The 26,788-nt window shown below is 39.3% G+C and overlaps 1 protein-coding gene across 2 annotated transcripts in view; it reads left to right on the top strand.

Annotated features, from left to right (window-relative positions):
- Positions 1–26,788, top strand: part of MCC (MCC regulator of WNT signaling pathway) — a 207,633-nt gene that overhangs the window by 35,181 nt on the left and 145,664 nt on the right. Inside the window, exon 1 of one of the 2 annotated variants that reach the window (XM_054055337.1) lies at positions 10,372–11,001. The exons of the other annotated variant lie outside the window; for it this stretch is intronic. Within the exon in view, the coding sequence (XP_053911312.1) occupies positions 10,945–11,001 (57 nt within the window). The 5' untranslated portion in view covers positions 10,372–10,944. Of the gene's footprint in view, positions 1–10,371; positions 11,002–26,788 lie in introns of those variants that run through there. 2 annotated transcript variants of the gene reach the window in all.

Here is a 26,788-nt window from a genome sequence, read left to right as displayed (position 1 = left end):
AGCAAGAACTGATTATTGGAATATAGATTCAGAAGGCTTGACTTGTAAGAAAGCAGGCATAAAGGCATTTTTGTCTGACAAATATTTTCTATGTTTGGGGGTATGGGAAGCTATTTGTCTTTGATTTCAAGCCAGAGTTGTAATGGAGTTTTTTTGTCTGAAGCAGGCATCAGGTGTAGTAGGATTATGAGTTGTGTTTACACAATTGTGTTTATACAGTCCTGACTTCCACAGCCCTCTAATAGTACTCACTTACTAATTTTTCTCTTCTAAGTTAAAAAGGACATTACGGATTAAATCTGCCAGGACATCTATTTTATATGAAATGTAGTTTTTCTGTCTTTTGAACTTATTGTATCCCAACAGACATAGAGGTAAGTAAAAGGCATATTATAAACTTTATTGGAAATGGTCTTTAGTAACATATTGACATAATTTCTTTCTCCATGATAGATACTACATTATAGCCCCTTTCTGACAACTCTCTGCTGAGGTTCTTTTTTTAAAAAAATTCTGTTACTATTTCTGTCTGTAGTCAATCACAGCACAACGTGATGGGTGTCAGCACAGGGCACAATTTTTCAGGCAGCCTTTTAATAGATCCTTCTGACTGAGGCTTTTAATTGGATCTTTTATGTGACAGTTGAACAATATCTCTTACAAGCATATAATGAAGGTGAAGTGCTGCGAATGATGGGTTTGACCTAGCTCTGTGGTTGTAAATGGATGTTGGGAACTGGCGTGTGGCAATCAGGTACTATAGAAAAGAGGGCTTTTAACAAGTGCGCGTAAGTAGATGTTTTGAAAGCCTACAGAGGAAGTTTGGAAACTTCAGATTTAGCTTAGTGTTGTAGTTTAAGCCCCAGCTGGCAGCTACACCCCACAGAGCTATGTGCTCACTCATCCCCAGTGGGACAGGAGAGAGAAGGGTAAAAGTGAGACAACTCATAGGGACTGTTTAATAGGTAAAGCAAAAGCCAAGCACACAAGCAAAGCAGAGAAGGTATTCCTTCACTTCTTCCTATCAGCAGGCAGGTATTCAGCCATCTCCAGGAAAGCAGGGCTCCGTCACATGTAACATTTACTTGGGAAGACAAATGTCATCACTGCGAACATCCTCTCCTTCCTCCTTCTTCTCCAGCTTTATGTACTGAGCACGATGTCCTTTGGTATGGGATGTGCCTTGGGTCAGTTGGGGTCAGCTGTCGCAGCTGTGTCCCCTCCCAGTTTCTCGTGCACCCCAGCGTGCTCGCTGGTGGGGTTGAGTGAGAAGCAGAAGAGGCCTCGACTGTGTCAGCTCTGCTCAGCAATAGCTAAAACAGCCCTGTGCTATCAATGCTGTTTCCAGCATAAATCCAAAACATAGCCCTATACCAACTACTATGAAGAAAAGAAACACTATCTCAGCCCAAACCATAAAAATTAGTCACAAGGACTTTATATCTTTCTCCCCCTCACTGCTTGGAAACTGTCTTTACGCATACCTGACTTTTGCTTTATCCATTTTTTTACTGTAGTTAAGAGAGTTCTGGCTCCATTGCAGGGGTTCAGATCTTTTTACTTCTTCAAACTTTTTTTCCAGTTGTCTGGAATGGAAAGCAATTGGCCTGATGCATTGGGCCAGCACTACTGGAGACAGCTGAACAGAGTACGGAATTAATACTATTACCTTGCTTGGCAGAGGTAAGCTTAGCCTGAGGCCCAGGATTAGTCTGTTGAAGCAACATTAACCTCCTGGATACCATGTAGTTCTTGTCACAAGGTCTTCTATCTTACCAGCTTTTCTTCCTGCTCTCTGAGTGTGAACTGTTGACTTAACATAGCTTCAGTTGGCAATGCTGAGCTTCTGTGAATCCTCATTTATTAAAAAGATAACAAGTCTTATTCCTCCTCCCTTTCTCCACACATACTAAAAACCCTTATGTTTTGGTTACACAATGTAATGGAATTCTTATAGTTAAGTGAAAACCTTAACCACAGTGCACGTTTGAAAATGGACACTAAGTGCTTTTGCAGTTCAATGCTACTTCAGTTATAATGGAGTAATTAACCGTTATCCTGCCTTCCAAGCTAGACAAAGCAGGGTTTCCATAGAAGCCTGTCATTGCCATGCTTAAATTCATCAAGATGCTCCTGCTCTCTGGAATTGTTTCTTTGTCACTCAACGGGCTGGGATGTTGACCTCAGGCAGTGCAGGATGCACTCCCTGCTTCATCCTCGGTTTCTTATAAATAAATAGATTGCTGTCAGCACAGCTGCGTTGGGGAACTATTTTGGTGCCAGTGCAGAGAAAATGGGAGGTGAGTACTTTTGCTCAGGCATTTGTTGTGCTCGCTAGTTTTCTTTTTTTTTTCGTGAAGAACTATTTCAGCATGATTACTTCATTTCAGACCAAAAAAACACATTATGACTTCTCAGCTGAGAGACAGGTTATGATAATAGTTATGTTGCGGTGTATGGGTAAACTCCACTTTTCTCCATGGCAGGAAGTAGTCAAAGTAAACTTTTGAGTTTCAGGAGGGGCAGTTTCTCTTCTGTCATGAGTTCATAGTGAAATAGGAGCCTCACTGATGGACCCAAGTGAGCCACCTCTAATTTCCTATGCTGAGTTCTGTATTACATTACCTACTTGAAGCTATAATTTTTGGAAAGTAACTGGAGAAAAATAAACTCTTTCTACCCTGTGAATTTTGAAAGGGATTATGAGTGTATATTACTGGTTGAATCTAGTAGGGTTTACATGAATAGTGATTGTCTGGTATGCATTATAGAAAAGGAGGGAAAAGTCTTTGTTTCTGTAGCACCCGCAGGTGCTATATGTTTCTTCATACTGATGTCTTGTGCCAGGGTTCTAAATCATGAAAACAGAACAAACAAGATTTTTTTATTATTATTTTAGAGATGCATTTGTTTATTTGCATTGGCTTAGTTGTTTGATAGACCCTTACCTGAGAGTAAACACTAGGTATATTTAGCAAGTAATTTCTAAACTTAATGAAGTAAGGGACTATCCAGCTGAGGCTTGAAAGTGAACAATATTTTAGATTTGTAATCTTCTTTCATGAACCAGAAGTAAGTGTATGTGGATTGTGAAAGATCTTGGGTTGTAGAACCAAACAAACTGTACAAGAAAGTCAGAGTATCATTAATACTGAAGTAGGGTTGATTGCCGCCCCTCTGAAAGTAAAAGAAAACTGTCAGAGAAGAAGGTTGAAGTAGAAATGAGTGAGGCAGAGGTAAGGCAGTCTTGAAGATTATGACGATAAGTTTAAATGTAGGAAGATGTATAGGAAAAAAGCCATTGGAGAGGTTTAAAAGGTATGTGGTGAAGCAGTTAGAAGAGCAGGAAACTGAATTTTACAGACCAGATGAGGGTTAGAATTGAGAACTTGTACTTCGTGTTGAGCTATCCAGGGAAAGCAACAAAACAAAACCAACTGAAAAACAACTACAAACCTTTAGAAAAATAAAGAAATACTTAGATTTACTGGACACTAAATAGTTAGGGAGTTGAGAAGTGTTCAGAAGACTTACTTGCTGATCTTCATGAGCAGCCAAGAAATAATGAAGCCAAGGAACATAGCAAATGAAATAAATTTCAGAGAGAGCTGTAGGAATTCAATGACAAGAATCTTAAATTTGTTGATAGTAAAATAGATCTGGCTGAAAACTAGGAGGTTTTGTTCGCCAGAGGTTTTATATATATCATTTCAGCTCACATAATTGTTGAAGTAATTTTTGTTACAATTTCTGCCAAAATGAAAGCTCCCCAAGCCCCTTAAGTGCTCAGTGAAACTGATGCTCTTGTTATTTAAATGCATGTGCCGTCCAAAAAGTATAGTAGAGTTTCAATTAAGGATCTGTCAGGCACTCTCCTTGCATTTGGTGGAATTAATCTGATTGAAAATATTTCAAATTACACATTTCAGTGAATCCAAACTTTCAAATATTTATATATATGTACATTTATATAGGTAAGTGTGTTTATACGTGCATTCTTGTTTGTGTGTCTTTAGTAGATACAAAGATGTCACGCTACATATACACAAAGATGTGTACGTATAGTCAGAAAATATCTGTCAGTTCATCTTTTAAACATTCAGAAGATATCTTGAGCACGGATGGAACAGTGGCACATGGCTAGGTGAGAGCTGAAGCATCCAAGCACATCCCTGATGTAAACCAGGGGCCCGGATCCCTCCCACTTGTTTGTGTCACTGTGGGCACTTACCTGATCACTGGCCCTGATGAGGGACTTGTGTATTCAATATGCCAGTGGTAATGGATACAAACCTAAGAGAGTTTAGGAGTAAGGAGAGGATGTAAATGAAGAAATCTCACTATCAGGGATTAGGAAAAATAGGAGAGATTTAGCAGGGCAGTCCTGGCGAATCTTTCTATGCAAGTGAGAATTTTTGAAAGAGATTCAGTTTACAACTGATAAATGTGAGGGGGTGCAAGTTCTGACGAAAGAGAAGAGTGGGACATAGAGGTAGGATTAATCTACAGGCATTTGACTAAGAGCGGTCATATTTTAGTACTGTAAGTATGCGTAACTACAGGTTGTGTCTAGAGAAGTTAAATCAGAATGGCTACCAAGCTTGTGAGGACGAGAGTGAAATGGGTGAATTTATCTTGTGGTTAATAACTGGAGAAATGCGTGACTGTACTAAGGGAATGCTTGACCGTAAAGGGAAGCTAAGCAGAAATACGGTGACATTAATTGTAGTTTACAGAATGGCCTTGTTTGTGTTTTTAAGCAAGGAGCAAAAGAACAGTGATGATAATTAGGTGGCTGCAACATGAAAGGAATGCAGAAAACGCTACTGTCTCTCCCCGTTATCCTCACAGACAAGAATCTAATGTGAATAACAGGCACACATTGACTCCCTGGTCCTTCCCTGTGCTGACCTGATGCTAAGGCACTGTGGGGTCAGAGGGAATCAAAATGAATGTGATGGCTTTGGATAAAATGACAGAAAATGAAAGTGGCTGTTTGACAGGTTGGTGAGTGGCTTCATGGTGTGAAATACTGGAGGATGGAAAAAGGGATCAAATGTGAACTCCCAAGGAGACTGGTCAGGTGAAGGACATGACTTTTTAAGTGGATTAAGCATTTGAGGGAGAGTGAACAGGTGAGAGTAGCTGATTTAAGTGCTATTTGGAAATTACATTTTTCTAGACATGTTAGCTGTTTTAGACTAATTAACATGGTATGGTTGAAGGAGAGAGAAGTTTGCTTATTTTTTTTTCAGAGAGAGTGCTTCGTTGTTCAGTATAAGGTTACTTGCAATTGTTTCAAATGAATTGTGGGGTTTTTTTCCCTTTCAACCTAGGTACATAACCTTCATTAGCATTAGTAAGGACAGTTTGCATCAAGAACATACCATTGCTTTCAGCCTCTCCCTTTTAAATCATAGTGCATTAGTGCTATTGAATAAAGAAATTTCTGGAAACATTATCCAACTTCTGTATTGAATTTCCACTTCCAATTTTAGCCTTTCTGATGACCTTCTGAGTGCTACTATTTTGTGCATGGAAGTCAAGGCTTTGGCACTACACCTGTTTATTTTGTGGCACGGTGAGAACAAAACCACATTGTGCTCAAATTATGTGTAGCAGATTTGCAGTATCTGAAGGCATAATTTATTTGTGTGTGCGATTGTGCAGGATGCTGCTCTAACTGTAGAGATGATATTCAAACAAACAAACATGAATTAAATGCTCAGTAGACTTCAATTAGTGACATTTCAGTTACAAAGCTAATTAAACGGAACAAACCAAGAAGACCTTATTTCATATATCCTGGAGTTACGATCAGCTAATCATGCATGTTGTATGCAGAGAGAAACTGCTTCTCAGAAAGTGGAACACGCTATGCTGAAGAATATGTTATATACATTTTTAATAGATAATTTCTTCTATGCTGTCATTTTCAGTCTGCAGCTGTCAAAATAAGGAAGAAATATTCATGCATGGCAATTTTCACACCTGCTCCAATAACTGTTACGAAATGGAGTATTGTAATTACTGGGACATGTTATGAGGGACAAACCTTGTAGCATAGCTGCAGTGCTTTTTTCTATATTCCATATTTCCATATTCTGTGGTGGTTCCGAAAGTAAAGGCAAGAAGGGCAGAAGAGTTGTATCTTGTCCTAAAAGGATCCTTTTACACCAGGTGATAGAGCAAATCTTATTAAATGATTATTCGGATACAATCAAAAGGTAGACTCCTCAGTGAATTTCAGAGGCGTGCCAATGATTCTCTGACTACAGCGTAATAAGGGTAAACAAATGGAATAGACTTGCCATAGGATTATTAGATCAACAGTCAGCAAACTGGCCACATGTTGTGGACAGTGATGGTTGTTACTGGATAATTCTGAAATCATCTTGGGAAGCAGCTCTCAGTGCAAATGCGCTTAGCTACGAGCAGTATGCATCATGGGTGCTTTAGGGGTACAGAAAGCAGTAATTGATCAGAATGCACCGAGCTTGAGTGGAAGATCAGGCCAGTGTCTCTGTACTGACAGAACGCATTTGGTAGATGTTGTTTCTGAAAGCCTTGGTGACAGTCAGGTTCACAAGGCTTTGTGTTTCCCACTTCTTGTTTTTGTCTTAGCACGTGCTGAGGCATCCAACTGTCCCATTGGGCTAGGAAGTGTACATCAGTAGATTAAGAGAGTCCTCTTCCCATTCCCATTCTGACCCCTCCTGACTGTAAAGGCTAAAAAAGAAGACTGGTACAATGCTGATGGCAAGGGAGCATCGTTATCTTAGGTGAGGAACTGAGTGAGAGAGAGTGAGCTAACAGTTGGCTGCCGAACAAAAAGAGAGAGAAACTGAGTCCAACAGGCAATTTTCTCTTGCTGGATCACAGGGTGCTCTGTTCTTTTCCTGGCAACACAAAATTGGCATACTTGATTTTCCTTTGTTTTCTTTGAAGCATGCCTTTGGCAGAAGCCTATGGGAAAAAACAATTTGGCTTCAACAAAGTTCTTAGTACTGTGCTACTGTATTAGATGACTTGCATGTATTTCAAAACAGTGAAACTACCTGGAGACAATTGGTCAGGTCTATCTAAGAAGTAATGTTTTCATTTAGTTAGTAAATGGACTTGGAGAAATGCTGGATAGTATCATGATTTGCAGAGGAACAAGTTCTCTGTATGCAGATATTCAGAATACATTCTCAGTGCTATCAAATATTTTTTAAAATGTGATTTAATAGAAACTACTTTACAAGAATGATTACATTTAGTCTTAGCTAGCCCTTCACTATAAAGTAATGCCTGCAAAGTTTATAAGGACTTAAAGCCAGATTGAAATGGGCAGTGCCACTACTTACCAGCTAGTCAAAAGTAACAATTCATGCTCTCCAACTGAGAAATCTTTAATCCCATACTACTCAGTGCAAGCATGCAGAAATTGCAGTGGGACTCAGCGGCAGTTGATGTCAAATACTTTTTCATCAGAGTTTGGTTTAACCGTTCCATTAATTTGCATGTGAGTTACAATTGACTTTTAAATTCTAAATGAACATTGTTCTGAAATAATCTGCATGTATGAGGTCTGACAGAAAAAAAACTGAGACTAACCCTATAGCTCAGAAACCAAGAGTGGGAGGGAAGAGACAAAGAGGTGGTTATAGAACATGTTCTAAACTGTTGCAGTGAGACAAGATTCAACTTGATCGCTTTACTCAGTACGAGCAGGCACGTGTTCAAATACAGACCTTTGCTAACCTTCGGCTGGAAAATGTCAGTGTGCAAGAGCGAACAGTGAGTTAACGTCAAGACAGTGTCCCAGCCCACAAGACATTTTCTGTGAAGCAGTTTTTAGCTACAAACAACACACTGCGCTTGAACACCCAGCCTGTTTGCCAGACTTGCTCCCTCTTCCCAAAGATCAAGTCGAGGCTCAAAGGAATCCGTTTTTTTGTTGGTAGAAGATGTGAAAGCAAAAATGACAGAGATCCTCAACATCCTTTCAGAAGATGATCTGTGGAATAGCTTTGAATGTCGGTGGCTTCATGTGTAGCTGTGTGGCAGCTCAGAAGGGAACTGTTTTGAAGGTGGCTGTTGTTGATTTCCTTAATTTGTTGAAAGTTACAAGCACAGTCTCGGGATTTTTTTTTGTGTTGGGTCTCACATCTCCCATGTTGTACACAGCTGAAACTGAATTCTGATGCTATTTTTCAGTCAGTGTCTGTGTGTTACTGTATGAAATGTGAAAGAGGAAAAAAGTATCCTGTGGAGCATATGGGTATGGTATGGAATGGATTTAGTTCAGAGTCTCAAGTGTCCTGCACAGTTAAGTTTGGAATGCATCTGTAGTGCCATGTGCTCAGGTCTAAGGGATGGGTAGAGTACCAGGTATGAACAACTATGGTGAGTGAGGAAAGCAAATAAAAACTTTTAATTTCTGAATGCCTGGCTATAGTTAGCTGTGAAGTATTTGGCAGTGAAAGGATATAGTGTGGGAAATCCAGTATATTTAAGCCATAATTAATACGGCCTTTTCTTTATAAAAGAAAAAACTTAGAACTTTATTCTTAAGTAGTTCTGGGACTCATCCCCGTCTTGTTGAAGCTGTGATACACCTGACAGAACTGGACAAAGATCAGACCAGATTCTAAGCAGGTTATAAGAGGGAATATAAAATTTGATAGGGGTGGCAATGCAAAATACAAATATTTCATCACACTCCCATTCATGAAGGCATAACTTGGAAAAGATAAAAAGTTTTTAAATGTACGGTGTCAGCTGCAGTAATTTTTGGATGTGAGAAATGAGGAAGGTCATTATACTGTACCTTTGTTACTGGGTATAAAGACTGTTAATTGCATTTTAATGCACAGGAAATTAGTGCACAAAACCACTGTGCATATACTGTTCCATACCAGTCTGGAGGACTCTGCATCTTCCTGATTTCTTACCCAGCGGAAGAGAAAAGTGCAGTTTTCCCAGTGTGGCACTGTGCATTCTGCTGTGGCTGAGACAGGAGTCATCTGCCGGCAGAGAGCAGTGCAGCCCCTTGCTGGTGTTTGAGGGGCTGGAACTGGAAACATATGTTGGGAACAAAGCAGATGGGTAAGGAGGAATATACTGAGAAGCACTAAATGTAGAGACAGAAATGAATGTAAAAGCGAGACAGGGAGGATGCTGTCAAGAAGGAAAACAATGAAGGATGGAGGCAAGGCAAGGTGGGCATGAAAAAAAGGAGAGGAAATAAAAAAATATGGACGACTAGAGAGCAAACTGGAGAACAGGAAAAATAGCGGAGAAAAAAGGAAAGGCTGGAAAACAGACCTGGAGGATGAAAGTTAAAAGTCTTGTAAAGAGATTGTGGCATTATATTGAGCCCCTGAGCCAGAGGAGAGTTGCAGTTCCTGATGCTGGGCATGGAAGAAGGACGGGGACACAGAAAGTGCTGCTGCTTTTAGTATCGCAGAGCAATATATATGTGTTTATCTTTGTTCTTGTTTTTAATGCACTTTCTGTAGTGTCAGTTTGGACGAGTAATTCTTATGTCTCCATACTGATACTAATCTGTGAAGGAAAAAAAAACAAACCACAAGATGGTTTTCAGAATGTTTCTCTTGTAGAGCATTGTTTCCCACGTAAATGTTTTTTTTTTTTTTGCCAGGGTGCAAGAATTTTGCCACGGCTTGTATAGCATTTATTCCTGTTTCTTACATTTTGGGGTTTTTTTCCCTGAACTATTTTGACACTTTAATAATATGTTGTATTAAGATGACCAGGTATAATAAATTTCAGGTACAGAATATGGTATTTCCTTCTTCTGACTCTAAAAGTACATCATAATCCAGCGTCACGAAGTGCCTTGGGCTGTCACTATGGTTTAGGGGACTGAGGGAAGGGGAAAGGAGGTTGTTGATTCTTGCAGTGGGTGCAGCATGTTTTTAATCCAGCTTGCTAAGGATTTTTCTAGATTATTAGTTGAATGTTGAAAGCAAATGCTTTTTTCTCCCCTTCTTCCAGTAGCACCTCCCTGAAGTCCTTGTAAAATGTCACGGCGTTACGTAAAATCTGCGGCTTTCGTATGGTGCTTTTGGGCTTACAGTGACCTTTTTAAATCATTACAACCTCCACCCCCCAGGGCCCCCCAACTTTCCTTATTTAATTGCACATGGGAATAGTGAAATAGGAATCCAATTTATTGTTATCCAGGTGGCATTTCCTGTTACTTAGCTTCATAGTTTTGTGTATAGCAATTAGTACTCAGAAAGCTGGAAAGATGCCTATAATTCCAAAATGAACTCTCTGTAGCTCTCTCCCTCCCACTTGCACTCTCCGTTTAGTACCGCCCCTTCCATGCACCCTTTAGCCAGCAGCAAGACAGCTGTGTTTGATCATAAACCACTTAAACTCCAGGCTCACTGGCAGGGGAAACTTTAGCGTGAAGTGCAGCATTGGTTTGTCTCGGGGAGGGGAGCTTGCTTCTCTTTTCTCCCTCTCCAAACACTGAAGACGTACCAGCACTCTCCTTTTAATTTCTCTGTGAATGTGCATGAAGCTCACCAAATTTTTCTGAGTACGTTAAGCGACATTGGGAGATGCCCTTAAACAGAGTTGTGGAAAAGAACAGCGTATAGCAGGCAGCAGAGATGAAGCACGGCTTGCAGATGGACTAAGACAGCCCAGGGATCCTGGCAAGCAGTTCCTTCCCTGTATTCTCTGAGCACTTCACAGTATTAACAAACCTCTCGCAGCAATGGATTGTCTGTGAAGTCAAAACCAGTTTGGCTCTTTCAGAAGACCTTGCATCATTAAATTAAACTTCAGCGTGGAGTAAAAATGGCTGTCTAGAGCAAAATGTATAAGACAGAAAAATTTTGGAGAAGAAAGTATTGAATCAGTTGAACAAAGCTTTGAAGCATTAAGATCTGCAGAAATCGTCAAGCCCTGAGAAGTCTAATCATGAATTCTGGAGTTGCTATGAAATATGGAAATGACTCCCCTGCAGAGCTGAGTGAGGTAAGCAGTTTCAGTGCCCTTCTTTTTGCTTTAAAAAGAAATGCTCCCCTTTTGGGCTTTCAGTCTGCAAGCAACACAATTAAAAATTAATAGAATATGTATCTTGCTGTAACTTGCTGTGCCAGTCAGGAAATGATCTGAACTTTTTTTTGCTGCCTTACTCAGAATAAGTGGTGAAAAGCAAATGATTGTAACTGTGTAGAGATATTTTTCCTGTTATCCTGCAGCAGCGATTCCCTTGCCTCCCAAGAGCTGTGTCTATACCCAACGTTCATCTTTGCAGTAGGTGAAATATGGAGATCTCAGTTGAGATTAAGCAGATGGTGACTAATTTAGGAGGGAAGTGGGGTGAGCGCAAGATGATAAATATTTATTGGTAAGACAACAACATTGGCAGAAGTTGTGTTTGCTGGTATTTGGCCAAGGTGGTGGTGTTTCTTTAGGTTAGATGAATTAGGTAACTTTCCTTCCTTCCCTAAAAGACTACAAGCCATGGGAAACTTTCTGCTTTTCCATAAAAAAACATAATAAGCTGTAATTTCTTACAAAACCCAGGCATACCCACAAGTGTATAGCATGATTGTGTGTGTGTTTTTAATAAATTTGAAACTAAATCCATATCAGATGTTATGCAAATGTTTAATAAATATTTTAGAAGTGGCATATTGTGGCAGTTACTGAAATGTCTTAGACATGTCATCCTTATAGGCTTTACTTATTTAGTTATGCTATGAAATCCCAAGCATTTGATTAAAGTAGTTTTGTTGAAAATTAAATCTGCAGCCTGTATCGTCCCAGCTTAACTGAAATGCTTCTTTCCTTTTTGCCCATTTGTTTGATACACCTTTTACTGTAACATAGCCTTTGTTTACTCTATACATTTGGGGTTTTAGGAATGTCTGATAGGATATGCTTCACAGAATGAGAGAGTTAACAATTTCTGGAGTTAGTTGTGTAGAGAAAGGAGATACTGATGTATAGAATGGAAAATAAATCAGTAGGCTGGTGAGGAGGACAACAGAATAGGGGGTAGCAGAGTAAATGTGTGAGACTTAAGCAAGTGCAGTACCCCACTGTGCAAGAGGAACGGTAGTTTTGTGATTGGGCAGTTCTTGTGAAAGAAATTTCATATGTCTTCCTCCTTTAAGTACAGAAGAGTTCAGTTTCTTCTGTGTTACTTTTTCAAATGATTGCTTAGAAACTGTATATGGGCAATGCAGCATAAATAGAATTAATAAACTCAGCATAAAAGCTCAGTTTACTTTTGGTAGGAGTCTGCCACCATGTTTCTGGCTATGATTATATTGATGATCTGCTGATTGCTGCTCTCTGTCTCCTCAGTTTTTGATTTCCAAGGCTGTACAGGATCATGTAAAACGTGGGCTGTCACAGATTTGATCCTTGGAGCAGGCAGTATTTACTGGTGGCACTGCCACCTTGAGATATTACTTATTCAATCTTACTTCACACTGTTTTCTTCTGATGTTTTGACACGGGAGATACTGATAAAAATCTGCGACTGTGGACTATACATTTTTGTTGGTTTGGGTTTTTTTTGTGTTTTTTTTTCTAACGAGCTTACTTTAGTACTTAATTTACTGTGGTGCTACAGGTGAGTTACAAAGAAGCTCCTTTCTGACTGCAGATGTACCTGGCAAGATAGTACACTCCTAACTTTATTCGGCTGCTAATTGTAATTTTCTGCTGATAGCCTTTGTCTTTGCAATCTGAGCTGCTTGTGTGATCGTGCTTTAACCTGTGTGATGCAAAAGGCCTGGGTCAGCTTCAGCATTGGTCTTGGATAAAACAGTGTGTTTTGAATAAAACCTGGAGGCCTTACAAAAGTGTCGTTTTCCACCTCCCATAAAGTAGAACATGCTTAAGCTCTCTGAGGTGCAGTTAGTTGCTCACCTCTAACCTTTAATTACTCAACAAACTGCCTGTAATTTGTATGCTCATATTAGGCTTTTTCCTGTTGGTTACTGGTATACTGGTTTACTTGCTGTAATTGAAGATGGAAAGCCTTCGGCAAAGACTACCTATGTTTGTATATGTGTTTTTCTCACCTCTTCCTCATGCTCTCCCCCTTTACTCTCTGTTTTGGCTATATCTTCTGCATGCTGCCTTTGTTTTTGATCAGTGGAAGCCAGCAGCGTTATGTTCATTTAAGCAATTGAAAAGTTTGGTACTGGCTACAATGGGAATTTGATTAAATGACTGCTTTCTTATTGTTTTTTCGCCTGCAGCTCTACTTCCACAGTCAGCTCAATTTTCACATTACAGTGGGCTGTGACCATTGCATATGTTTGAATGGCAAATGTGATAAAAGACCAAGAAAGATTATGATTCACATGACACACAGTAGGCTTTGGTGTAGGTAGCTTGCTCTCTTTATCTTAGTACCTGGAGCTCTAGGCATCGAACTACTGTTATTAAAATGAACAGGAAAGCTACAAAGCCCAGAAGATATAGTAAGTGCATTCTTGAATGGAGGCATTAGGCAAAATAGCAAATGAAATTATTGTGACCCATTATATTCATATTGAAACTTTCTCCTTGAGATTTACATCCCTCTCGGGGAAAATGGTCAAAAATTGAGGCACATCTTTTTTTCAAGACACAGTGTGATTGTAGAAACTTGTATGTGGTTGGTGTTTGCTAGTCTTAAATTCTTGTCCAGGTAAACAGAGATCTTGACTGTCTTTATTTACTCCCACTGCCCCCATCCAAAGGTCATACAGAAAGCAGGGGAAAAAAAATCACATTCCTGCCATAGGTCAGTCACACTTAACACAAGCTCCATGCTCTGTGGTTTCCTAGCTCCAGAGTTCAAGCTGTTATTTATTGACGCATATATTGGTACATGTTACCTTATTTCTTCTGCTTGGCTCTTTCTTCACCCTTCTCTTTCTTCTGTCTAAAGAAAGGAAGATGAGCCAGTATGCTGTTTGCATGGTAGATTCAGTGTGTGGTAACTGCACAAAAAGGTGGAAGAAGCATTGCTGTTACATAGCAGGGTGAGCTCGGTTGCGGTGTTAGATCTGAAGGCTTTTTAAAGATCTCATGCATTGAGAAGCAAGTGTGAAAAAATCTAGACTTTGCAGGTAACTGTTGCGGTTACCCAACTCCAACAGTGTCCTCCCAAGCTCAGTTCTGCTCTGGGCCTTCACTCCTCAGTATAATGGCTTTAACATGATTTGCAGAGTTTCCTTTTTAAGGCTTCGTCGAGGAAGGATGTGATTTGTATGCAATACATGGCACCCAAATAAAGTAAGTGCTCTTTGGTTCCCTTCAACTATTAGTCATGTAATACCGCAAACCTTTAATGTAATCAATCACAAAGCATATTTTTAAAGCCAACACAGTGAATGTAACTGAAAGTATGTACAGGTGAACAGTTCAGTGCACAGAAACTACAGTTATGTATTTTTGTGTACTTTATGTTAGAATCTATAAATACTGTGTACACATACATTCGGTTTTTATGCAGAAAGAGGTGTTCATCTAGAAGGACCTGGATTGTCTAATCTATATTTTCTTCTTCTGGATTCAAAGACACTGCCTTCAACTCAGCAAGTCCATAAGCCTTGGATGGCTTTAAGCCCCAGCGTTCTGGTCATGACCTACTAGCTCTGCTCTTAGATGGCCCCCTGGCCGTACACTGTTGAGATGGTGTGCTGAGGCAGGGGGATCTGTGGTCTGACCTGGTACACCTGTTGGGCTGAATGTGCCCATGCCTAGTTCTGATACACTTTAAAGCAGTAGTGTACTACTATGAAGGAAATACAGGTACTGACCTTAATGATATTTTTCTCAGTTGCGTAATTAAGGGCCAAAATGTGTCCTTGGATTAATAGCCAAATTATGTTCTCAGATATAATTTTCATTAGAGTGAGCTTTATGAATTTTCTGATGGTAAGACTATGCCCAGGAGATTTGTTGTTTGGATAAGGTCTGGCATTATAATATTGCAATGCATACAGAACTTTATATGCAGATGATTTGTATAATGTGATTGTTTATTGTATTATTTTAGCCCTTGCTCTATAAGTTGATGTTATATAACCTCTAAAAAGAATATAGTCTTTTTTGGACAGCAAAATTAGAAGATACCAGTGCTGTTCTAGGTGCCTACTTTATACCTTCTGCTTCTTTTTGTGGTAGGAAGCCAAGTGTTTAGGGTGTGAACATTGTGGCTTGCAGCCTTAGATACAGCTACATATTCTTTAATCCTTTACAATGATTGGAATAAACAAATAGGCTATTTATCTTGGAAAAAATAGTAACTTAGATATTTGTTTATTTATTTTAACACTGGGATATTCAAAATTTTTAGGAGGGAAAGGAAAGACAGGATTCAAAGTTTGTATTTGTGTAGGAAACAGAGTAATGAGCTTGTAAGAAGAATTTAACCAAAATTTCATATGTAATGCTAGAGGTGAAGAAGTAAAGAGAGAGCAAAGTTTGAAAGGCTAAAATGGTGACTCTTTAAATAATTTCATGGTAGGACAGCATTGCACTTAATCTTTAAGTTTTGTGTTCTAGTGCTGATATACTTAGAAATTACACTGTGAGTCAAAAAATGTGCAGAAGAAGTGTTATGGAAAGAAAAGGGGCTCCATGCCTGGAAGTTCTGAGGATGAGGCCACTGAGCAAGTCTGAGGTGAGCTGCAGGTTGAGGTGGGTCACCACCAGATGAGCAGGATATTGGGCCAAGCCTCACTGGCAAGGAGAATGTTCACGATGGCAGTCTCCACCCTGAGCTACTTTCCCATCTGTATGTCTGTTCTTTTAGAACAAGCATCAGCTTGTGCTCATGCTGTACATACGTGTGAGGAAATAGCACTGGTGGAGCGGGGAACAGGTTTTGTACGCATTCAAGGCCAGGATTAAATCTGAGCCAACCTCTCTGTGTTATCTTCCGGGGTTCGGTAATCTTCTCATTGATACAGTCACCAAGTTTCGCCCTAATATTGTATCTTTGGCCATGCAACAAGCAGACCAGTGTCCTTCCACTACCTTTCATGAGCAGGTAAACGCCATTTCTTACTGCAATTCCATCTCCGCTACTGGACGTGGTCTCACTCTCAGTGTCAAAGGGCGGGCAGCTGGTAACAGAGAAGAATGTACTGTGTCCTGCCACCAGAGAACGGATGTGTTTTCCCCCGTCAGTAGATATTTTCAGAAGTGTGATAAACCCTTGCTGTTAATCCTTTAAAATATTGCAGCTTTGCAATAGAGTGGAATGTTGTTATCCAATACTAAACTTGGCATATTTTTTGATTATTTTAACCGTGATGAGCTTTGCAAACCTGATGTTTTCCTATACTGTTCTCCTAGACAGTAAATAAGACATATAATTGCAGAAGGTTAAGTCACAGTGTGTCTTGGATACTGATGTATCTATCCTAATTTACAACAAAGATTTCAATGGAAAACTTTAATGGATGTGCTCCTGGAAAGTGACCATCAAGTCTGAATACTTTTAGATTATATACACTTACGCTTTATTTCATAGGTCTACTAAAGGTTATTTATCTTTGAAAAATCTAATTTATTTTTATAGCTTATTTTGAAATCTTATGTTAAATTATATAGATGAAAGCAACTTTTGAAAGGAGAAGGTCAGCCTTTCTGGAGGTTTTAAATAGGCAGGTTTGCTGCTGTGTTATCAGTGAACTGTACTGCTGATTTTAGGAACATGGTTTAGAACATGAACTTGAATCTGTAGTCAAGCTGATGGGGCTCTGGCATGATCAACATACGTAATTTACAGTGTGACTGATGCATGGTATTTCCAGTGTCAAAAACGTAGTGACTTCAAAGAAATTTTTTTTCTGGATTTGTGTGAGCTGCTTATCAGGCAGAATGTGTTCCAGGCCTGGAAGTTATTAAATTGAAGCACTATAAAAAGATTAGTCAAAATGCCCAGACACTGTCAGCACTGATAATGCTCTTCTGCAGCCTCCTAATGAAAAAAAAGACAAAAAATATGTAACTTATCTGACTGATATTTTAATATTTCTTGCTCCTAGAAAAGGTTATGTTTGAAAAATGCTTTATGGCTGAAAAATCAGTTAGGTCAAATGTGTGCTGTGGAAGTGCCATTAACAATGTATTGGATCCTCTAAGTGCTTTTAGAGATGTGATGTTTTTATTCTTAGATACAAAAGACATAGTTCATTCCTGGGAGATTTTTGGAGATAAAGTTCATCATCCTTTCCCTCTTCCCTCTCCCAGACTGTGTTGGAAAAGAAAAATGTGTTTTGGTCCTTGATCCAGCTTGGACACACCAGGATGTGGCTCTCTATGGGAACAGTTGCAGGAGTCTCCTTTCAGAAGGTGTTTTTGTATTTTCTGTGGAATCTATGGATTTGTAATCTGCAAAGCGATACATAAACAAAACCTTCTGAAAGAAGAATCCACAGATTGCAGATTTAATGAATGCAAAGTCAGATGTGTCTATTCTGTATGTATGTGTGAAAAGGAGACACAGAGAGAGCTTTGTAATGGGATTGGACAATGATGGTGGGATGTGATAAGGTATTTTCTTTCTGGAGCTCTGAGTAGTTTGATATATGACGGAAAAAGAAATGAGTTCTTGTTCCTTCTGTTTCTTCCTCTCATGTTTAAGTTTTATTGTCTTCATGACATTTTACAGTATTTCTAGTTGTAGATTTTACTTGTGCTGGGAATTTCTGCTTCTCAAATAGTATGGAAAAGCCTATTGTAGCTCTTCTGTCACATGTAGTAATAATATACCAACTGATGTACTCTGCAGGGAGATGCGATGATCTCAGAATTCAAAGATTCCCTGTGATGGAAGGACAGAGGTTTGATGTGAGAATCTGATGCTGGCAAAAATAATGTTTAGACAGTGGTGCGGTCTGCATTAGTCAGTCCCATGTCAGGATTTACCATATAAGTGAACCTTCTGCATAAGTGATTTACATTTTCTAACGATTCAGATTTTTAGCATGTGTAATGAATTGCAATGTTCATTAAGACTCTGGGAATCAGCTTACATATTCCAGCACTGTTGTTGTAATCATACATTAAAATTTGTCATTAAAATTATTAATGAGATATTAATAGAAATCTTTTTGGTTCTGTCAAATCGAAAAAAATTAAAGAACTATTTTTTCAGTGTGCTTAAATATATCCCCTCCTGTCTAATTTCTTGTCCTAGCTCATAAAGTTGACTAGAGAGTGTTCTTTTTTTCACAAGTGAAATCTTCTGAAAACATGTAGTTAGTATATAAAATTATACAGAAAGAAAATAAACTGGATTTATTTTCCCTCAGTTTCTCAGTATCATTATTTGTGATGACATTTATATTTTTTCAGGTAAGACATTCAACCAACATCTTGGTTGAAGAGTGACTTTGGTGGTAGAGTAGAGATGGCATCAGAGCTGTTTGGAACTTGAACTTCGTCTCCTTGTGTTGACTCTTAAGTTAATCCCCATGCTTCCCGGTGCATATCTTTTCTTTGTCTTGCCTGCCTTGGTTATAAACCTTCCTAAATAAGGATTGTTTCTGATTGTTAATAGGGGGAAGCTGTGATGGGACTGCTGGTCTTTGAATTTGTGTAATTCGTAATGATTTGAGTCATTTAAAGATCCCAGGATATTTAGAATGAAAAGTGAAATGTCAGCTAAGAGCTGGGGTAGAATCCAGACTCTGGCGTTACAGATACATGTGCGGGCTGGAAGCAATCATGGTAACAGATAACAGTTTCCGCAGTGGCATTAAATCATCCACAGTCCTTTTCTCCATTTCATGGTCTGAAATTCTGTTTAGAATGCTGCTTTATGCTGTTGAACTGCTGTCTTGATATGCGAGTGGAAAAAAACTACTTCTCTCAGTTCAAGCCTCTATTATACAAAATATTTTAAAACAATGTGTATATAAATATTTAGCTTTAGGAGGTGAACCTGAAATTGAAGCAGAAATGATTGTGGTGTTTAGATTGTGTTTATTTTTAAACATGACTTAACTTTGTTCAGATGTGTCTTTCTGCAAAATCCAGATGTCTCTGTTTTGAAGTTGCAGATAAATGCAGATAAAAATGTGGTCGGTGTGCAGGGACTGAAGTATTACTGGCATTACTTCCTATCTCAACAACTTTTTACTTTGGCTTTGTCATTGCTTTTTTGTGCTTGTGTTGTCACACTATTTTCAGCCAAGTTAAAAGATGTTGTAAAGGGCGGTTAATTATTAATGGCTACTAACATAATAAAAGGAGGTTGGAAGGTGGGCTGAAAGAAGGAAGCAGGACTTGAATTGAGGAGGTGGCATAGAAGGACAGGGTAGCACAGGTCACTGGGGGTGGTCCTTGGGCAAGAAGCTGGGTATGTTGTGAGGCGTCTGTGCTGGAAGATGAGCATGGGGACCTATGAGTTTGGGAAGAGAGGGCAGCTGAGAATGCTGTGGGTGATACCTGGCTGTAGGCCATGGAACAACGTGTTGGGGATAGAGAAGGATGGAAAAGAAGCCCAGAAAGGAGAGGCTAGACCTGGACATGTATGGGTATAGGAGATACATGCAAGCTTCCATCTGTCCAGAGGAAAACTATTGTGCGATTGTATCATACATTTGTGCAAAGGCTTTCAATGGTGTTTGTATTAACATTGTAAATCTGCCATTTCCAAGTTTCAGCTGTTGGGCTTTGAACCATTTTAATGATTTTTATTCTGTTTAAGAAGTGATTGTAGTATCATCGATTGCATCCTAGATTTTGTAAATTAACATACTAACCTTTGTAGAATTTTGGTAATGCTTCAGCAGGTTTGCTGGACTTCATTGCAGAATACTAGGATATCAGTAGAATTTAATATCCTAGGGTAGAAATTTGCATCAGGCTTATGGAAAATGGCCATCTGCTGATAACTGAACTGAGATACTGTTTTAAAAATAGACCATTTAATACATTTTCAACTGTGAGGATATTTCAATGTTTGCTAGAATTGTAACAGCAGCTCTGGTTTCTGATCTGCCAGAGCAACATTTTGAAACATTTCCAAAAGACTAAATGCTATTATGGAATTATAATTGTCGACACAGAACTATAATACATGGTTGTGATGACAGAGAAATATAAGATCATTACTGTGGTGTGTGATAAATCCAGAATTATTTCATTGATGACTCAGTACCCTTCTGAACCGTGTTTAGAGAGGTTTGGATGGAGCTGGTATTCCCACAAACAACACAGTTGCCTATATTGCTAATTCTGTCCTTTGCAGACTCTAAGCTCAGATGCATTTGCTTGCAAAAACATTGTCTGATCTTCATCTACAAGAGAATGAGATAAAATTATTCTCATTTGCTAAGAAGAGTTATCCTTCTGAAGCCTGAATGTTGTAGTGTGATAATCTCTTACACTTTGTATCCTATCCGTCGGGTTGCTTGCCCTTAAACTGTTGCCAAATATTAAATAGTAGAATCTAGATTGTTGTTAACTGTAGTTGGGGTTGGTACTATCATTGAAGTGGCACATCGGCTTTATTGTCCTTCTTGGACTGCCCAGGCTAGTGTGCTTGAGATGGGTTTTGTAGCCACGAAGAGAAACCAAAGTGGTTATTGTCATTTGCAGAAAAATCAGGTACCCACTTAAGAATGATGTGCTGCAGAGTATCCTTTGCCATTACCAGATCTGCAGGAAATAAGTTCATTTCTCTGTCCCTTCATCTCTATTTCCCTTTTGCTTGCATAACTTAGTACAGCATAATTTTTGCAAGTGATTGATGCTACTGTTGTCTAATCTACTGAATTAGGTGGTTCTTTCTACTTAAATTGATTTGCAGATGTACTTCATTTTTTTATTTTTTATTTAAACTCGTGGTCTACTTGTTCATCAACTGGTTCTTTCTCTTTATATACAGTAACCCGATTCCCGTGCGAACAAATGATTCTCTCATGAAGAGTATACCAGAATGTTCTGCCAGGTGTAACTATCCTGATGGAAGGTCTGGCCCATGCTAAATAAGCATGCAGTTTCTTTCAATGAAATCAGTAAATAAATTAAATCTTTGAGGGAAAATTATCTCTGCCTGTACCGTGATGTGTCAGTTAACTGCTGTGAAGAATACCCGTATGACAGCGATACTGAGGTCACCACGACATGTGAAAGAAAAAAATTGTTACAACGAGATGCTGGTTTTAAGAATCGGTAGAATCTCTTTATTTCTCCTCCTCCTGATGGATACCTTCCTTGTGGTGCAAAATAAAAAAAAAGTGTGTTGATTCGTAACAGTCCAGCCAGGATGGTATGGACATCTCCAATTATTTAGTTACTCTGTGAGAGATCTCTGAAAACCACATACCTTTTTTTCCATGCTTTTTAAAACATACAGATTCTGTCTCACATTCTGCAGGGTTGAATACCTGCGAACACCAGTAGTTCTCTTTCTTTGGGAAACTATGCAGTTGAATTTCAATACCTCCCCCTTCTGTAATGAAAATAAATATGCTAATTGAACCTAGAGTTCTCCTTTACCATGAGAATTTCTGTAACTTGCTGTATTTCTGTATTGTGTGTTACGCTGAATCTCTTTTTATGTCTTGTTTAAACCACTTTAAACCTAATAATTGATGCCACTGAGGTTTAGGTAAGTGTCATTTCTCCTTCAGAATATCACATGATAATATTCTTTAGTAATGAGATTTCAGTTTGCTTTACAGAATCACAGAGTGGTTGAGGCTGTCAAGGACCTCTTGAGGTCATGTGGTCCAACCACTTGCTTAAGTGAGGTCACCTAGAGCCAGTTGCACGGAACCTGACATTCTAGGTCCTTCTGGATAGAAGCACGACCCTGTGATATGTCAGTCCCTCCTCTCAGTGTGCTGTCATCAGCAAACCTGCTGAGGAGGCACTCTGCCCCATCATCCTGATCACTAGTGAAGGTATGAAACAGTATTGGACCCAGTAATGACCCTCTGGGTAACTGCTGGTTACTAATGTCCAATCAGACTGTCTTCTAGTGATAACCACTCTCTGGGCCTGTCCGTTAGCTTTGTTTTAAGTCCGTCTCACTATCCAGACCACACATGAGCAGCATCTCTAGGTGGTCTCATGAGACATCCTTTCAGCGACATTCCTGAAATGCGGATAGACAATAGCCACTGCTGTCCTCTACTCTGCCATGCCACTGTGGAAGCTGAGCATGTTGTTCAGTCGTGACTTGCTCTTGGTAAAGCCGTGCTGACAGCTCTTCCTGATTTCTTGTCCTTGGTATGCCTGAAAATTATTTTGAGAATTAGTTGCTCTGTCACTTTCTCAACGGCAGAGGTGAGGCTGACTAAACTGTAGCTCCCTAGGTGCTTCTACTTGCCCTTCTTGAAGACAGGAGTGTCATTTGTTTTCCTTCAGTCTTTGAGTGCTTCTCCCAACTGATGTGATCAATTAAAGATTATCAAGAGTGACCTTACAGTGACATCTGCCAACTCCTCCAGCACTTGTGGGTGCATCCAGTCATGGTATGCATTTACGTGTGTCTTATTTGCTTAATCTTCCCTGACCTCATCCTCTTCCACCAAGGTTGCATATTCTTTGCTCCAGCCTTTCCCCTTGACCTCTGAGGCCTGGGATTCCTGAAGGTCAGTCTTGTTAGTAAAGACAGAGTGGAAGAAGGCATTCAGTGCCTCAGCCTTTTCCATGTCCTGTCACCTGTCTGCTTACAGAAGCCGTACTTGTTGCCTTTGATATCCCCGGCCAGATTCAGTTCCATTTGGGCTTTGGCTTTCTTAACCTCATACCTGTATGCTTGACCAATGTCTCTATGTTCCTTCCACGTTCCTTGTCCCTGCTTGCACCTTCTTCATGCATTTTGTTGTGTCCAAGTTTTGCTAGGAGCTCCTTCTTCATCTGTGCAGGCCTCCTGGCTTTTTTGCTTGACTTTGTTCTTGCTGGGATGGACTTTTCTTGAGCTTGGAGGAGGTAATCATTGACTATTAACTTTCTTGGACCTCTTTCCCTCCAGGACCTTATCCCATGGGACTGTTCCAAGGAGGTGTTTGAAGAAGGCAAAGTATACTCTCTTGAAGTATAGGGCTGTGATCCTGATTTTTGCCTTCTGATCTCCTCTCAGGATCCTGAACTCCACCATCTTGTGGTCATGAGAGTGATTAAATAGTATATTTTTGTAGGCCCGTGAACTGTTGTGTCTTTGAAGATGACAGAAGCGGAGTGTCTGTCAGAATCAAATGGAAAAAAAAAATAAATGTAAAAAGCATTAGGGAACTTGCCACAAATAAACAAAATATTGACTTGCAAGAACATTTAGTAAGTTAATTCTGTCACAAACTTCTCTGTCTTGGAGTGGCCAGAGAGAGTAGTATTCTATCATGATTAATTCCTTACAAGAAATATACATCAGAAACTGTCAGTTTGTGTAAATGTTTCATTTTTTTTCTGCAGAATGGTATGATTAGGATCTGGTAGATTTTTCATGGTTCTGCTTTAAAAAAGCAGACAAACACAACAAAAAAAGAATGGCAACTACTACAAAGGATGACCTGTACTGCTTAAAAACCTTTCCTCTGTTCCTCTTTATGTCCTTGCAGTTAATTTTTAGAGTGAGTTGTAGCGGCTCTTCATGCAAGAAATTTTCCTTGGAAGAGAACAAAGGAAGAATTCTGCTGTTTTAGTTCTTACCAGATGTTGACATTATGCATGTTCTATCACATGTATTGCTGCCTTCATAAGGATCTGAAAAAGCAGCACTACAGAAACGACAGCAGGAAAGTTTAAATTAGATTTTGCTTTTGAAATGCAGCTGTGTGAGTTTCTAGTGGTAATGAGTTTGCTGTTAATCCAGAATCCAGCTTGGTTTGTTCACCTACATCAGCTTTGAAATTAAACTTCCATTTCAAAGATGTATTCAGACTAAATTCAGTCTAAGAGTCTGAATAATGCCTAATGTGTGTCCTAGTGTTTTAGTGTGTTCTAGTTGTTTAGCACGGCGTGATGCCAGGTTCCCTGGAGACGACAGACCTGTTGGGCATACATTTATGTTACTGTCTGTGACTAATGGGATACCATACCTGAGAAGCAGGAGATGCTATGGTGATCAAAATCCATGCATACTCTGGTTGATTCACAGTTTATCAGCACAGCTCCTAAAGGATTAAAACAAAGTTAAAAATTAGTCACACCCCTCTCCTCCCTCCCCTCTTAACACTGCTGTTGTGTCATGGTTACGTGAACAGTCGGTTTGGTACATAGCACAATCAGGATAGAAGTGCTCCGCACTGTGGGAAAAGCCGAGTGCAGGAGTTAGCATCCTAGGAGGAGGAAGAAGTGGGAAGATGACTACAGGAAATTAAACCCAAACTTATAATAAGAAGTTAAATGAGTTTCTTATTTGTGAATATTTGCCATTATTGCTGATTCATGATGTAAAAGGGGGTTCAGGGCATCATTATGGCAACTGAGTTAGAGTTTATTTTGTAAACCTGACAGAAGAAATTTTTTCCCCCTACCTTTTTACTGTTTATGTTCAATATATGCTCTTATATTCACATGGTCTCTTTTTCATGTGTCATCACCAGAGCTTAATGGCTTTTAGTGCCAAAAAAATTGAAAATGCACAAGCAAACAATATTAAGCAGCTGCAGAATATCACAATATCTATGGTAAAACATGCTACGTATGTGGGAAGTTGTGATAATGTAAAATATTTAAGTAATAACTTAAAAAACATTCCTTATAAGAAATGTAGATAGAGATAAGAAGATGCTCAGGAATCCTAGAATATTTTTGAAAGGGCTATTTATAGCACCTGTAGATCTCCCCTTCCCTTCTTCTGCAACTGAAAATATATGATCAAAAATAGTTCTGCCATTGAGTTACTGAAAAATTGAAATGATGAATTTATGTGGTCTTTTGGAGTCAATGAAGTAATTCACAGTTCGTTTTTTTTCAGTATTTTCTAGCCTATCCAGCTGGCCTATGTCTAAAGCTACTATCTTCATTTTGCCACATCAGAATTGTGAGCAGTTGGTAACCTTAAATTATCTATCTGACTTACGCTGGAATGAGTGAAGATGAAGTTGCCAGGATTTAATGAGTATTATTTAGGCCAAAGTGTAATACCCTGTCTTCTGTGCAGAAAAGATAAATACAGCAATGGATAGAATAAGTTTTGTGTCAAATTTGAAATAACGTACAGTATCATTGCAATGACAGTGATGCTTTGTACTTTATGGTACATTTCATTTGAGGACCTCAAATAAGTTGTACATCATTATTGGTGCAATTCTGTCGTTGTGTATGAGAACTTACATTTCAATTTCTTAATTACATTACGTTACATGCTTTATCAGAAATCTTGTTAGTCAAACTAGTAACTCAATTCCAGTTGCCTGGCTTGGTCTTGCAGAGAGGAATGTGTCTTATTGGAACATGGTTATGAAATTACACTAAAAAAACCATTTTATAGAAAGGTTTTTAGAGGATTTTAATGGTAGGCTGAGTTGGGACAGCTCTACTTTTGAGAATAATGGCGTTGCAGCTTTTAAGCAGATTTGGTGGCATCGCTTGAAAAGATGTTGTGATTTTGACAGAATAGATTAAAAAAATGCTGACTGTGACACTCAAGCTTTTTAGACTATGATGTCCTATTATGTATTTAAAGATAAATTGTTAGCAAAACTGTTGGCAGTCCTTTCTCTCCTGCCTCATAATAGTTGTATTTTGGGCCTGGAGGCTCAATCAGCAGATGTTTATTGAATTTTATAGTTTGCCTCTGGGCAGGCTTTTCTGCTTCTCAGTTTTCTGTGCCCACAGCTCATTCTCTTATGTCTTTCTTGGAGCTTTACTAAATGCCATGTGTGTTCTCAGCTTTCATTAGCCCTTTTTTCACCCCGCTTGCAGTTTCTAATTTATTTTTGCTGCCCTTGATCCCTTTGCGTTCCACATGTGCCCACCTTCCTTTTCTCTGTCTCTGTCTTTTTATTTATGTTTCACTCCGAGACTGTGTATGGTTCTCCAGAGCTCTCACTGATGGTCTCTGGTAAAGGCAGAAGCATTCCTGCCTTTTGCAGAATGGGCTGTGTGAGTCTGCAGCTGCTTGGAGAAAGGGACCGGTTCTGTTGGCATAATGGCATGGGCCTGCCTCATGATTAATTAGCAAGATGTTGTAGCAAATGAAGTCACAATTAAACCATTTTAATAACTAAATACAATGAACACTAGTATTTAGATTCGCACCAACGTGGGCAGGGTGATCCCAGGTGGTGTCGGTCCAGCAGTAATGCATTGCCGTGCTTTGACTCGAAGCCACTCGTGGCTGTATGCCCACAGATACTGAATTCCTGAGGATTACACAGCACTTAAAATCGTAATGATAAAAGTAAGATTTCTGGAGAACTTACAGTTGAGCATTTTGCCTTGGGGGTTGCTTTTTTTTGCTGCAAATTTCTCTGAAAAGACAAGTTTCCTTGGCAGAGTTTGACATTGTGAGGAGTGGTTTTCCTGAAGAACTCACGAGTGCTGATGGCCAAGTTAAGTTTTGCTGAAATTCCAGTATGTCAGATTTTGCAAAGAGCTGTGTTTTTTTTGATTTGATTTTGGGTTGCTACCCTGTTGACCGTAAGTGATAATGGATGGTTTGAGGATGCTTTTGCCTTTTCCTGGTGAGCCCTCCTGCAATCTCATGCAATCTCCTCCTCTTAATAACTTTTTCATAGAATCATAGACTCATAGAATCATAGAATCACCAGGTTGGAAGGGACTCACTGGGTCATCGAGTCCAGCCATTCCTAACACTCCCTAAACCATGCCC

This window comes from Cuculus canorus, chromosome Z, assembly GCF_017976375.1.
Source record: "Cuculus canorus isolate bCucCan1 chromosome Z, bCucCan1.pri, whole genome shotgun sequence".
NCBI classification, from domain to species: Eukaryota; Metazoa; Chordata; class Aves; order Cuculiformes; family Cuculidae; genus Cuculus; species Cuculus canorus.
This window is presented reverse-complemented; position numbering and strand designations above follow the sequence as displayed.